At 39.9% G+C, this 15,696-nt stretch overlaps 1 protein-coding gene and 2 pseudogenes across 29 annotated transcripts in view; all 3 read right to left on the reverse strand.

Moving 5' to 3' along the window:
* Positions 1–326: 326 nt before the first annotated feature.
* LOC132654911 (small ribosomal subunit protein uS12-like) lies at positions 327–2,070 on the reverse strand (annotated as a pseudogene).
* Positions 2,071–2,990: 920 nt separating this feature from the next.
* LOC132654644 (large ribosomal subunit protein eL29-like) lies at positions 2,991–9,892 on the reverse strand (annotated as a pseudogene).
* A 2,987-nt stretch (positions 9,893–12,879) lies between these two features.
* The window catches only part of Clasp2 (cytoplasmic linker associated protein 2), a 180,655-nt gene continuing 177,838 nt past the window's right edge, over positions 12,880–15,696 (reverse strand). For all 29 annotated transcript variants that reach the window (XM_060385138.1, XM_060385132.1, XM_060385124.1 and 26 more), the window contains one exon: positions 12,880–14,604. In XM_060385138.1, coding sequence (XP_060241121.1) covers positions 14,518–14,604 — 87 coding nt within the window. In that variant the 3' untranslated portion in view covers positions 12,880–14,517. The remainder of the gene's footprint in view (positions 14,605–15,696) is intronic.

A 15,696-nucleotide genomic window follows, 5' to 3' on the forward strand; every position in this document is an offset into this window, starting at 1 on the left:
TGTTACTGATACATATGTTGGAGATTTATCAGTTTAATCTGTAAAGGTATCCCTAAGATAGCCATCACCTCTAATAAACAGAATCAGTCTTTTCAGAACTTGAGTCAGAAGCCATTGGAATCCCGACTAGGTATCAATTGTATTATGTACATCACTAAATTTTCCAAACTCTGCAAAATGAAACATATCCATCTGCCATTTTTCTTTGGGTCCCTTTAGGGTTACTTCTGGCAGATAATGGAGATTGATTTATACAAAGAACAAGTAGGACAATTTTTTAAAATTTCCTTGGCTTGTCATGAAGTCATTGGGTTATAGGAATTTTTTTCTTTAAACTTCTACTATTTACATGATTCCTTTTATGAAAATGTGAAGATTCTAATACATTTCCTACTAATATACTAATAATTGTTCTATCGCATTTCCTAGTGCCAATATCCTGGCGAACTTGTATGAGATTGAATATGGGTTACATATAATGCTTTGTTAGTAGTTGTATAAATAACAAAGTTAAGTCTGAAGCACCTGGAATAAGTTCAGCAGTTTCTATATACAAAACAAACCTTTCTACTTATTGAGAGTCAGTAACTACATTAAGATATTCTGGAAAACCAAGAAGGACCATGAGAATAGCATATAGTTCTGTTTTTTTTTTTTTTTTTTTTAACTGAAGCATATGGGCTTTGGATTATTTTACTTCAATTCCCTGATTTATAGCCGTTTCTAATTTATTGGCATTTGTATAAAAGGTAGGAACTTTAGAAATTGGTGTTCCTCCTACAATATGAGAAAGAACCCAACTACTACTTTTTGTAAACTGAAGTTGCTTGCTTTTGGGGTACTTGTTAATTTCTCCCCACAAAATTACTGCAAGCTCATTGCCAATCTTCACTGATTACCCACAATGAGGTAATTTCAGCGTTAGTATAAGTCACTATAATCTCTGTTCCTGCTAACCAATGAAATCGATTCTGAAGCTTCTCCTCTCAGAATCAGTTCAAAAACATTTTCTACATAGGTCTTTAATTTTTAACTCTGCTTCTGTGCTAAAACATATCCATTCTAAGATATGATCTTCTCTCTGCATAAGAATTCCTGTGGGAGAATGAGTAGAGGGTAAAATAGCCAAAATACAATAAGGCTTGGGCTGCAAGTGGTCCACATGAGCATCCTATAGTGTCTTTTCTAACAGAGCCAGTTCTCTCCCAGCCTCTCCCGATAATTTTCTTGGACTTGAAATAAATTACTTACCTCTTGAGTAATTAATCCAATTGTGGGCTGTAGCCAGTTAATATCTCCTAGTAATTTTTTAAACTCCTTCAGAGTTTGTAATTGATCTCTTCTGACTTATACCTTTTGTGGCTGGATTTTCTGTACAGCTATCTTATATCCTACATAATTAATAGAATCTTCTCTTTGTACTTTTTCAGGAGCAATTTGTAATTTCCAACAAAGCAAAATTCTCTTTACTTCAACAAACATTTTTTTTCTTTTCTTTTTCTTTTTTTCAGAATATGAAAGTTTATTACTGTGTTTCCACTGTCAAAATTTATGATCTTGGTCTTTCCTTCTTGCCTTTGTACAGGGCCAAGAGAGACACACTGGCTACTTTAACGACCTTAAAGCAGACTCCAAACTTCAGGAAAGTTACTTACAGCATGACCTTCTCAACCAAATCCAGCAACCAGAACTTCATCATTTTCCTCGATGAAGTTCAATCAGTTCATGGGGCATGAAGGCTGTGATCTTGCTGTTTTTGATGAGCTTTACCCTGACACACTTCTGGATAGCAGATTTTGGCTGTTTGCCTTTAACTCCTACTTTTTCCAGCACAATTCTCTTTGCATGAGGGGCACCTCCTAAAGAATTGGCATTCAGATCTGTGCCAAGTGGTCTTTCTTGTATTGTTTATCATGCCACTTCTGGTCCCATCAGTGACTGCAGAGCCTCCTGGCAGTACAGAGACCACACTTACTCACCTTGCCGGCACCATGGGCCCCCATAGAAAAAGCAACAAACATTTTTTTCCTAAGGTATCTGTATCATAATGAGCCAGTAAGATTTCATCCATATAAACCCTTCCATTGAGAATGAGTTATTCCCACTATTGGAGAAAAACAAAAACAATATTTTCATGAAGAGATCTTTAATATTGAGTTGTTCCTGCTATTAGGGAGAAGGAAAAAAAAAAAAGCAAAAATCCAAGAAAAGCTGGGCGGTGGTAATGCATGCCTTTAATTCCAGCACTTGGGGGGTAGAGGCAGGCGGATCTCTGTTCCCAGCCAGCCTGGACTACAAAGCAAGTCCAGGACAGCTAGTGCTATACAGCGAAACTCTGTCTCAATTTTTTTTTAATATCAAAGAAGAAAGAAAGAAAGAAAGAAAGAAAGAAAGAAAGAAAGAAAGAACGAAAGAAAGAAAAGAAAGAAAGGAAAAGAAAAGAAAAGAAAAGAAAAGAAAGGAAAAGAAGAAAAGAAAGAAAATGAAAGAGAAAATTCTATCTTCCGGGCCGGGTTTGTTCTCTGATGCTGCAGCAGTGGAGGCCACCTGTCATCCTTTGGAATCCAGGTGTTGTAGCCCTGCACTGGTGGGTTCTTAGCAGAAAGAGCCGATAGGCATCTTGCAGCCAGAGAGCTCTAACTTCCAGCTGCCATCAGGTCCTTTTTTTTTTTTTCTATTGGGAAGAGCCTTTTTCTTTCCTCTATTCTTATTGCTTGTAATTTAGAATTCCATCTCTCAGTTCTCTCGTTACCTAAATCGGCTTTATTTTGATCTTTCTTAAGAGAGAACACAAAAAACTGTGACATTACTGAACACAATATAGTTAATTCTATGCTGATAATTAAAGCAAAACTATATGGGGTCCAAATGCCCTTTGCCATAGTGACAGAATATATATATATGTATATATATATATATATCAAATCATGCAAATATATATTTTATTTATATTTTATAAATTTTAGTTTATTCACTTTGTATCCCTGCTGTAGTCCCCTTCCTCATCCCCTCCCAGTCCCACTCTCCCTCTCTCTTCTCCTCCCATGCCTCTCTCCAAGTCCACTGATAGGGGAGGTCTTCCTCCCCTTCCCTCTGATCTTAGCCTATCAGGTCTCATCAGGACTGGCTGCATTGTCTTCTTCTGTGGCCTGGTAAGGCTGCTCCCTCAAAGAGCCAGCTACTGAGTTCATGTCAGAGACAGTTCCTGTTTCCATTACTAGAGAATCCACTTGGAGACTGAGCTGCCATGGGCTACATCTGTGCAGAGGTTCTAGGTTATCTCCATGCATGGGACTTGGTTGAAGTATCAGTCTCAGAAAAGAACCTGTGCCCAGATTTTTTGGTTCTGTTGCTCTCCTTGTGGAGCTCCTGTCTCTTCCAGGTCTTCCTATCTCCCCCTTCTTCAGTGTCTATGCACGCTTACAAAACATTTCTACTTGTTTCTCTTTTACTGATTCTATACTTTAATATTTATTTCTGTACTTAAGTTTCTCTAAACTCTGTCCTCTGGGGACTGCCTTCTCTGAGCATGTTACCAACTCACAGAGCAGCACGTGGCTGCCAGGAAACCACTGCCACCAACCTGTGCTTCCATGTCTGGATTCTCTCTTCTGGGTCTCCTGTCCAGACCCTGTGTCTTAAACCTGAATCTAGTGCCTAAGCTTGGATTTCATGCCACACATCAGGCCCTGGATATTAGAGGTCTTTTGTCAATCCTGCTCGGAGTTTAATTAAGAGACGAAGACTTTAATATAGTTTAAAGTTACTGGCCTTTTGCTGAGGCAGTCTCTCAGCTAGCTACTAACTTAATCCTAACTGATCCGCCATCCTGTCTCTCCACCTGGAACTCACTGCTTCTTGTATCTCTCTCCCTTCTGCCTTCCTTAGCATCTTTTTGATTCATGTGATTATCCCCGTCCCAAGTCTGACTTCTGTACTTCCTGCCCCAGCTCTGGACTATCAGCTCTCTATTACACAAAAGCCATATTCCAGTCTGAAACAATCAGGAACAAGACAAAGCCCAATCCATTTCTTCTGGGTTGCCCTTTGGCAGGTGAGGAAGGACAAGCAGTTACAAATAGAAAACTGGTGATGACCCATAGAAATGACAATACCAAAATTCTTGGTTACCACCAAGATATATGTGCCAGTACTGTATCCTTAGGGTTAGCGTGTCATGACTGTAGGCGGAGATTTTTCAGCAAACCTACTCTATTTAGGGTTCCTAAACACTTCTGGCTTCCTCCCACCCACTGAAGAGAGGTAGGGGAGAAAGAAGGTTATTAGGTAAAGGGGGTTGTAGACCTTTCTAGAAGCAGTCCCTAGAGTCCACTCTTCTAGGCTCTTGTGTTGTCTGTCTAGTACTCTGTGTTGTCTATCCAGGCTCTGTGTTGTCTCTTCTTTGGGCTAGACCTTTTGAAGATGTTTTGGATGCAACTTTTGGAAAAATTAGTAACTGAGGCAGTCTGTGAGAATGAATCACCTGGCTATTTGCTTTGTGAAGACATCTCAGGTGATAGAAGTTATCCCTGGTCAGACCTAATCTTTATAAGTTTTATTGGTAACCGTATTCTGTCATCCTCCATAGATACATAAGCATAACCATGTCACCACCTCAAAACTATTGCAGGTTTCCATTTTAATGTCAACATATCCTTATAGTATGTGGATTCCCCTAGTTCTTCAGTTTTGTTTTTTTAATAACCCAGTGTCTCTCAGCTGCTGTTGTTCCCTTCTCACTAACATTAAGAAAATTTAGAGTTGGGCTGGAGAGATCACGTTTAAGAGCACTGACTGCTCCTCAAGAGGACCTGGGTTCAATTCCCAGCACCCACATGGCAGCTCACAACTGTCTCTAACTACTGTTCCAGGGGATTTGACACCCTCACATAGACATACATGTAGTCAAATACCAATGTACATAAAATAAAATAAAACAAAAAACAAATAAAATGAAAATTTAGAGTTAATAAAGCGTTATTTAAAGTCTGTCCCTGAGGTTTTTTTCTTACTCTTCCTTTTTGTTAAATAAACATCTCTTTTAAGATATGATTGGCTCTTTCTACAATTGGTTGTCCTGAAGGATTGTTTGCACTTTACATTGAAATATGCAAAGAATTGTTTCATCTTATTGGATGCATATGTGGGAACATTATCAGTCTTAATTTGTGCAGGCATCTCCATAATTGTCATTATTTCTAGTAAGTGTGTAATTACACAATCAGCCTTTTCAGAACTTACAGCAGTTGCCCATTGAAACCTTGAGTACGTGTCAATGGTATGGTATATATACCTTTGTTTTTTAAATTTTGCAAAATGGAAAACATACATTTGCTAGATTTCATTTTGTTTGGTTCCCTTAGGGTTACTATCAGCAACTAACGGAATTTGGTTCTATAGAGAACATGTAGCACTTTTTTTTTTTTTTAAATTATTTCTTTGGCTTGTTGCTGAGTGATAGAAATTTTTTCTTTAAACCTTCCCCATTAACATGTTTCTCATGAAATTTGGAGGCTTCTAACACATTCCTAGCAGTAATTGGTCAATTTCCTCATTTCCTTGTGCCAATGGACCTGGCAAACCTGTATTAGACCAAATACAATGGATAGTTTTTACTTCTGATGGCCTGTTCTAATCGAATAAATAACAAGGTTATTTCTGAGTTATTAGCAACAAATTCAGCCATCTTTATATGCAAAACAACTCTTTCTGCATATAAAGAATCCATAATGATATTAAGAGATTCAGGAAAATCTAATAATGCCATAGGATTCTGATTTCTGAACTGAGGCGTATGGACTTTTGATCGCCCGGCTTATTCTGTCTGACTTGTAACCTACCATCCCCTTCTTGTTCGCATCAGTATAGGATGTCGGTGCTTCTGGAAGTGGTGTTCTCTTTCCAATATGTAGAAGAATCCAATCAGTTCTTTTTATAAACTGAATACTTAGGATATTTCTTATTAACTTCTCCCAAGGCTCTTTTCCAATCTTCATTGATCACCCACAATGATATGATCTCAGTATTAGTAAGAGGTACCACAATTTTGGCTGAGTGTGTTCCTGACAATTGACAGTCTTATTCTACCTTCTATAATTAATTCAGAAATTGTTGATGATTATTAACATTTAATATTGACTTATATTTTAGTAAACAGTGGTTATTCCTAAACCAGCTGTATACCCAAATCACCACACAGTGACCGGGATTCATTTAATTAACCTTGAGCACAACACTAGGCAATAATTATTCCATCCTAAATGTCCAAGCCCACATAGCTTCCTCCCATTCAGATTTCCCACATTATACTTGCCTTTTAGTCATATCTTAGGTCTGGTTCATCTCTCCTGGTGTTTCCTGGTCTTCTCCTCTCACATCTCTTCTCCCACTCCTTCTTTCTCCTCCCCTCTGGACCAGGATGTTCTACCCTAATTCCCTCCATTGCTCAGGAATCAGCAAGTTGTTTTTATTGGCAACACAGAAAACAAATGGTAGCATGTTTACACAAACTTGAGACATGTGATGCCTATAATAGGCATCACAATGAAGTATCTGGATTGAAACAAGATAGTGGGGTAGATAAATCAACATTCGAAAGAGCAAGGGTAAATTGTATACATTCCACAAGAACATTATACCAATAAGAAGTCTTTTCTATATATGTCTTCAATTTTTTACTTTATGTGATAAGAAAATCCATTCCATAATACTATACTCCCTTTACATAATGAGCCCAGTATGAGAATGAGCTGAAAGCAAAATGATCAAAATACAATCAAGTTTAGGATCAATTCAATCCAAGTAAGCATCTTGCAGTTTTTGTTCTACACGAGTTAACTCTTTTTCTGCTTCAGCTGTTAGATAACTTGGACTGTTTAAGTATGAATCTCCTTGAAAAGTTTAAAATTACTTAACTTATAAGTAACCAATCCAATCGTAGGCCTCAGCCAGTTAATATCTCCCATTAATTTTTGAAAATTGTTAAAAGTTTGCAATTGGTCCCTATGGATCTGTACCTTTTGTGGTCGAATTTTGATTGACTGATTTTATAACCCAAATAACTAAGTGACTCTCCTCTTTGTATTTTTTTCTGGAGCAATCTGTAACCCCCAATTTGGCAGAATTCTTCATATTTCCTTAAACATTTTCTCTAAGTATCTGCATCAGAATCGGCCAACAAAATATCATCCCTGTAATGATACATGATATAGATGAAATTGCCTATGGTTTATTTCTAATGGTTGTTGCACAAAATATCGACATAAAGTTGTACTATTCAACATTCCCTACAGCAACACCTTCCAATGGTATCTCTTTATTGGACCACCATTATTCAGAGTAGGTACTGAGAAAGCAAACCTTCCCCTATCCTGCTCATGCAAGAGTATCATGAAAAAGCAATCTTTCAAGTCAATTATTGTTATTATAGGCCATGATCTAGGTAACAAAGAAGATAAAAGAAGTTTAGGCTGTGAAGGACCAATGGTTGAGTTACTCTCTTGACTGCTCTTAAATCTGCCATCATCCTCTTTTTTCCAAATTTCTTTCTTTCTTTCTTTCTTTCTTTCTTTCTTTCTTTCTTTCTTTCTTTCTTTCTTTCTTTCTTTCTTTTCTTTCTTTCTTTCTTTCTCTTTCTTTCTCTTTCTTTCTTTCTTTCTTCTTTCTTTCTTTCTTTTTTCTTTCTCTTTCTTTCTTTCTCTTTCTTTTCTCTTTCTTTCTCTCTCTTTCCTTCTTTCTTCTTTTTTTAAAACAGATCTTGCCTCAGGTTTATTTGTAAAAACAGCATAGGATACTGGCCATATGTAAATAGTGTGTAGATGGATGTGTCACACCAGTCTGTATGTCTTCACATTGGCACAAGTCTTTCCTATGGGGCCTTCACAGGGGCCTGAGCCCCTTTGGGAGCCTGAGCCCCTTTGGGAGCCTGAGCTGAAGCTGAAGACTTGGCCTTAGCTGGAGCTGCGGCCACTGCCTTGGTTTGAACCTTGGGCTTTGATTGGCAGAGCCTACGACCCTTGGCCATGTAGCTTCAAATCCGCTTCCCAAGCTTGGGGTGAGTGATGAAAGCCAGAGGGCTGCATTAGTGGCTTGGGCACTTTGGTACTTGGGTTTAGCGGCAGCAGGCTTCACAAGGGCTTTGATGGTCTCTGCTCGTGCATACATTGCCTTTGCATAGTTTGCCTGCATCTTCTTCAGGCCTTTCTTTTGCTTCTTGGCAAAGTGCATGTTCTTTAAGACCTTGGGGTTCACCCCCTTAAGAGAGTTGTGTCTTTGTGCTCAGGGTTTCTTGATGTCATTTCTGTGCCATTTGCGGGACTGGTTGTGTGTGGTGTGGGTCTTGGACTTGGCCATGTTTGCACACTAACCCACGGCTCCCGCAGCATCTGTGACCGGACGCCAATTTCTTTTTTACAACAGAGGGGAATTCCACAGGCTGGTAGGCTCTTCTATATGTTGAGCCTCCAGCTGCTCTTGTGCAAGTTGTTCAAGTGCCTGTAATTTTTCTTTTGTTATGGGCCACTGCTCTTGCCACACAGGTCTGTTTGATATCCAATTCAGGGGCAAAGCTGTTGGTATTTCAGGGGTGGCCCCTCTTGTAAATTTGGAAACTCAATTCCTGTGATGTCGTGCTGTTTGGAGACATTCAGGTCAGGCTCAGCTCAGGAGTCTTTCAGCCACACATTTGAAGTGCTTGGGTCTCCAGCAACAGGGACTAACTTTCCACTTCTAGGGCCAAATAATAGCCTGTGATGTTTTAGGAATCTTGGACAAACACTCAAAAGAAGGCTTCTCATGGCTGGTGTTGGAGTTTTTATTAGATGGTCTTTAGCTCTTGAAGGAAGCATTTATACACAGACTTAAAGACTTACATGTACTATAGGGTTTTAAAAGGTAGATATTTGTCTCTACTTCTTTCATCTTATAAGCATTGGGGTTTTGTCTGCATATGTCTGTGCACCATATGTGCACAGTGCCCGCGGAGGCCAGAAGAGTGTCAGATCCCTTGGAACTGGAGTTTCAAACAATTGGGAGCCATCATGTGGGGCCTGGAATTGAAACTGGGTCCCCTGGAAGAGCAGCCAGTGCTCTTAACCACTGAGCCATCTCTCCAGCCTATCACATGTCTCTTTAATTGTCCTCTGAAGGACAAGTGAGAGAGCCCAGCTTATTAGGGTTACCAGGGTAAAGATGAGCATATACAAAGCAGGACAAAATAAGAGTTTGGCGAGGCATTTTCTCTCACTGCAAGAATGTCTAGCATGGTCAAGTCCTTGGTTTCATTCCCACTGTGAGGTCCAGTTCATATTAAATATGGCAAACTAGTGATACCAAAAATAATTGAAATAATTTAAGTTTAATACATGGAATCAATAAGTTGGGGTTGGGGATACAGCTGAGTGAGTAAAAACCCTACTGCCAAGTCTAACAACATGAGTTTGATCCTCAGGACCTAGAGTGGAAGGTGAGAATCAACTGCTTATACTTCTGTCATCTCCACAAGCATGATGTGGTATGTATACATGTCTGAATCTTAAATTTGTTTTCTGAAGGAGTACCTTAAATTTTTTTCAAATGTGTACAGGCATTTTGTCTGCTTGTATGATGTGGTATGTATACATGTCTGAATCTTAAATTTGTTTTCTGAAGGAGTACCTTAAATTTTTTAAAAATGTGTACAGGCATTTTGCACAAGCCACAAGATGGTACTGGATTTACAGACTGTTGTGAGCCACCATGTGGATGCTAGGAATTGAACTGGGAAAGGCAGAAAGTACTCTTAGCCACGGAGTGAGCCATCTCTGCAGTGTGTCTATGGATTTCCTTCCTTCCTTCCTTCCTTCCTTCCTTCCTTCCTTCCTTCCTTCCTTCCTTCCTTCCTTCCTTCCTTCCTTCCTTCCTTCCTTCCCTCCTTCCCTCCTTCCCTCCCTCCCTTCCTTTTCTTTGAGACAGGCTCTAAAGTAAACCAGGTTGGTTTCAGCTTGTACGTAGGTGAGGGTCAATCTTAACTCAAACGACCCTCCCATTTTTAAGACTAGCCAGCCATTGCAGAAGGTATGTCTGTTTCTCTTGGTTACTATCACTGCTGATGGGCTAAAAGCCAATGTAAGGAAATTCTCTGGCCTCTGGAGCTTCATTTTGCTTTAACTTTTTTATTTCTTTCTGTGGACTCTGGAGTGAGCAGAAGTATTTGGGAATAAAACCCACCATTTTACAGCAAGGAATGTTAGTAGACTGTTTGCCTAGCACACATGAAGCTCTGGATTCGATCCCGAGCAGTTCAAGCTCAGCCACCCACATTATATGAGACCGAAAACCAAAGCCTCCAAACAACCCCACCCCCAACAATAGTAACAAATCCCAACAACAAAATTCCAAACTACTGTCTCTTTTAAGAGAGTGAGTAATTTTTAAAACCTCACCTAGTGCTAACCTGAAACTTTTGAATGGAATGTGCTGTAGAAGAAAACTCAAGAGGATTGAGTTGGTCTGATGGTTATATGGAATCACCCGGGAAGAGTCAAAGATGGACTGTCTGTATCAGTTGGTGTGGATCTATCTATGGGAGATTATCTTAATTACATTGAGAAAGCTGTTCACCTTGGGTGACACCATTCCCTAGGAAGGAGATTTCTGAACTGTGTTAAATAAAACAAGCAGAAGATAAGCATGTGTGCATTCTCATGGCTCTCCGCTCTCGACTGTGAATGTACTGTGACAAGTTCTCTCAAGTCCCTGCTGCTGGGATCTCTCTGATATGACAGACTATGAGCTCAAATTTGATTCCCCCAAGCTGTTTACATTTTTCCTTTTTTTGTTTGTTTTTTTTTTATTTTGTTTTTTATTTTTTGAGGGTAGTTCTGGCTGTTCTGGACTCCCTTTTAGACCAGGCTGGCCTCAGACTCAGAGATCTGCCTGCCTCTGCTTCCTGAGTGCTGGGATTAAAGGCGAGAACCACCATGCCCTGCTTACCAAGTATTTTTAATTAATTCATTTATTTATTATTATTATTATTTTTTTGATGAGTGCTTTGCCTGCATGTATGTAAGTGTACCATGTGCATGTTGGATGCTGAAGGAGGGCACAGAAAGCGGCATCAAATCCCCTGGAACTGGTTGCAGATGCTGGGGACTGAACCCAGATCCTCTGAAGAACAGCTCTTAGAGGCTGGGGGCCCTTCAGCCCCCTGCTACCTTCAGAGTATGTTTATATCAGCCACAGAAAAGGAGACTAAGACAGCTGGAAACCAATCACTTGGTAGGATGTATGTGAGCTGTATTAAAATTTGAAAAATTTCCCCTCTAAAACCACTCAGTGAGAAGTGACCTCACCACTCTGTTCAATATTAGTGAAAAGAACAAACAAAATGCCACCTCATGGAAGATAGAGTTGGGTGCTTTGACCTGGCCAGTTACTAGATAGGACCTTTCTAGAGTTACACTACAGCTTAGGGAAAAAGGAAACAAAACACCCAGAATTCTGTAAGAGTATGAAACCCAGAAGAACTAAACATGTTTTAAAACTCAAAATTAAAGTATTCTTAAAAAAAATATGCGAAAAGGTGTGCTGTGCAGAAAGGTGGTAGCTATTTGCTCAGGCTGGTCTTCCAACTTCTGGATCCAAGCTACCTTCCTGCTGGGAAGTGAACTCTCAGGTCCTTTGGAAGAGTGTGATGGCTATCTTGGTTGTCAACTTGACTTCATCTGGAAATAACTAAAAACCCCAAAGGGACACACCCCTGAGGGAATTCTGCTTAATTTCAAGTGGGAAGATCTACCTCTACTCTGGTTCTTTCGAGGTGGGAAGACCATGTCCTTTGATGGAAGCCTATACAAAGATGTGGAAGAAGGGAGGTTTTTGCTCTTTGCCTTCTTGCCTCACCAGCAAGTCCATTCCTTCACTGGCATTAGAGCCTGCTTCTTTGGGATTCCCACCTATACTGAAGACCAGCTGAGACATCAGCTTCATGGACTGGACAACTACTGGATTCTTGAACCTCCCATTCATAGGCGGCCACTGTTGATTAGCTGAGCCACAGCCTGTAAGTCATCCAAATAACTCCCCCTTTCTATAGATACTGGGAAGAGTTGTTCTGAAATTCTGACCAATACAGAGACCAAGCACTCTAAACTGCTGAGCCATTTCTCCAGCTAAAGACACTTAAATGGCAGCTTTGTATGACTATCTTTAACAGCTGATGTCTTAAGTATGTTTCTGACTTGAACAAAGTCAAAGCATATGCATATAGTGATCTGAATATCAATAACTTTTTCAGTCTTATCAACTTGAAATTATGGATGCTTTTTTTTTTTTCTTTTTATTGGTAGGACTGCAGTTCTCTGTGTAGCTCTGGCTGTCCTGGAACTAACTCTGTAGACCAGGCTGGCCACAACTCAGAGATCCACCTGATTCTGCTTCCTGAGTGCTGGGTTTACAGGCTTGCCCCACTGTGTGGGTTAGCTTTCGTTTGGAAACAATGAACCATGCTTTTCTTTCATGTAGCTCATTTATTTCTTCAGCGTCTACTGCTGGACCAAGGGCTAGTTCTAATTTTTCTATTCAGCTCAAATCACTCCACTCAGTTGCCAACAGTAATTAAAATATTATTTTAAAGCAGAGCCAAAATTAAATCAATATAGTAATGATTATGAAATACACTAAAGGTCATTGAATCCACAACTCTACTGAGCGGAGTTCAACGTCTGAGCTGTGGGACACACATGTACTTATATATACTGGACTGTGGTTGCTATTCATGATCTTTGCAACTGAAATGCATGTACAGAATTCAGGAGAACGTAACTGGTCCAAGACCCATGTTTACAGAAGAGCCCATCCCTCTTATCACTTAGTTGGACAGAATCAGCTGAGTTACACTGATAAGGTTTTCAAGTAATGTTATGTACAGTTTTATTGCCAGTATATGCACAACAGTAAGCATAGAACTATAAATACACAATGTCATTAACAGTAGAAAACAAAACTGTTACGGGTAGGGGAGGGGATATGGAGCATTATCTTTTCTTGCTGCTAAAACAGAACAAAAACAAAACAAAGGAAAAGCCTAAGACCACTCATCCATCCCGCTCTCTCAGCCGATGCTCTTCACATACGTTTCTACATTCTTTCAGCTGAACAAAGCATAGATAACTCTGTAACAACAGCAAACTGTTTCCCTAATAGCCATTTGCTTTCCAGTCAAATTCACCTTATGTTAGGATTAAAAAAGGAGAAGAATAAGAAAAAAAAAAAAAGTCAAGATGAGAAATCAATAATATCCTGGTTCCAAATTATCTAATTTGGCCTTTCACCCAAACTGGTAATATTCAAAAGTTGGCTGCACATGAAATTAATAGCTTTAGCAGAGGTGATTTAAAAAAAAAATGTTAAAAGGTAACAAAACATCACCTTTGAAGAAGTTTTCCAAGACAGCACAGGCAAGCGGGTCAGTTAAAGTGTCAGCCCTGAAGAGGTAGAGAGCGTGAGCCCATTGAGCAAGAGCCTTGGCACCATCTTCTCTCTCATCAGGATCAGGGTTTTCTTAAGACAATTTCATGGTCAAAGGAAACCAGGTTCCACCATTCAACAAAAAGGTGCTGGTTGAATCCCATGTCAATAATTAGTTTATCAAATGAGAAACAGAAGACAGTCAAAGACACACATGCACTTGATTTTTTTCATCTGTTTCCATTATCAAGTCTATTCATAAGTGAATTTGATATTAATAAATACAACAAAAAGCATCATTCACAACAAAGATAAACCAAAAGGCTCTGCAACAAAACCTTCCATTGTAATAATTCCCATGGAAACCTAGGCAGGTGATTTGGTGCAGCTTTCTTACGGGGTCAGAAAAGGGGCACGGCTTTAAATAAAGGTGGCAAGATCAAGAACCAACAGACACTCTCAGTCTTACAGAACTGGCTGATTCTATGACATTTCTCTTTGCGGTCATCCCAAAGAAGTCGCAGCTAATGACACGTACCACCGCCACACCAGCAGAGTCTGGCTGGAGCTCCACGTGGCCCTGCTTTGTCTCACATTATCGTCAATATTTCTAGCATAGGACATGATACAGAACAAAACTCAAAGGAGCAATAAAAATATTCTTCTGCAGTTGAATAAAGGCAAAAAAAGTTTAGACTGTTAAACTTTTAAAGCTTGAAGCATTCCTGTTTAACCAGCATTTTAAAAAATTTATACAATCATAACACTGGCAAAAGTTAATGGGAAGACAAAAAAGTACAAACATGTGAAATGGTGAATTAGATTAAAAAAAATTACTTTGTACTGATCAACTGATGTTAATACTGCTTTTCCTGAACTTGGAATAACTATCATAAAGTTACATGCAGACAGAGGACATCCCTGTGTTACAGAAAATACAAAACGGGACAAAACAAAAAGCTAGAACTGGGAAACCATAGCTGAGTTCCAAAGCTGTACTTGACATTTTCCTTTCCTTGAGGAGGGCAAGCAGCTGTCCTTGCAGAGACCTGGGAGTCTCCACCTGCAGCACTAACTCTGTCCGGGAACATCAGTAGTGGGATCAGCTCCTGCAGAGCCCGTCTGTGCACGTTTGATATAAAGGTTCAGCAGCTTCATCTGTGGACCAAACACACACAGCAGTTGAACAGACTGCTGCAATTATGATACTATGGTATGAAATCATGCTATGAAATACTATGAAATCATATACATACATGTATGAGATCTGAAAGAGACATGCTTGGAGACAGGGTCTCACGTAGCTGTGCTGTCCTTGAATTTGCTATGTGCCTCATGATGACTTTACTGTCTGATCCTCTTGGTTCCATCTAGATCACCATCATGCTCAGTGTCTGTGGTACTTGGGCTCCGAACCCAGGGCTTCAAGCACGGTAGGGAAGCAGGCTACAACTGAGCTACATGCCTTACCCCTTATGTCTATTTTTATTTTGTCTTTTTACTACTTAAAATGTGAGTTTGATCATAATAATGACAATTGTTAGGGCTTGGGAAAACTCTAAATGAAGGTAAATATCTCCAGTTAGCTGCTCTCAGCTATAGTTCAACCATCACACTTCATTCTCATCCTGTAGACCAGAACAAGTTTCCAAGCTCTGGTAGTGTTAAGACAAATAGCCTTTACTGATTTTTTTTTTTTTTTTTTTTTTTTTTAATCTTAAGGATGAACCAGAAAATTTTAGCTGAAGACACCAAGTCAGAGCTGCATGCTAATCTGGATCACAGTAAAAGCGCAGGAGGAGCTGGCGGAGTGGTGGCGCACTCCTAATCCCAGCACCAGGACAAGACTGCCGCAGGTCCAAAGCACCCCCAAACAAGAACAAAACCAAACCACGAAGCTGGGAGAAGTATAACATTTGCTCATCCATCTGTCTGCTGTTGGAAACAGGATCCTGAACTGAAGTTTGGCCTGACGTGGAATCTGCTGTGCAGCCTAGACTGGCCTCCCAGTAGTGACTCTCAGAACCTCTAATGGAAGGCCATGATCCATAGGGAGCAGATCAGCTGCAGGAGCTGTTCACTGGTGTCGCAGACAACAGTTTAAGAAAACATCTTGACAGAAGGTAATGCGAGACTCCCAAACTCAGCTGTCTGCTCCTTGATCACTTCTCCCTGATAGGGTGACCTAGCCATCCCACAGAGGATCCTGGCAGTACTGATGAGACCTGACAGGCTAGGATCACACAGGAG

The sequence above is a fragment of the Meriones unguiculatus genome, chromosome 6 (genome assembly GCF_030254825.1).
Source record: "Meriones unguiculatus strain TT.TT164.6M chromosome 6, Bangor_MerUng_6.1, whole genome shotgun sequence".
NCBI lineage: Eukaryota > Metazoa > Chordata > Mammalia > Rodentia > Muridae > Meriones > Meriones unguiculatus.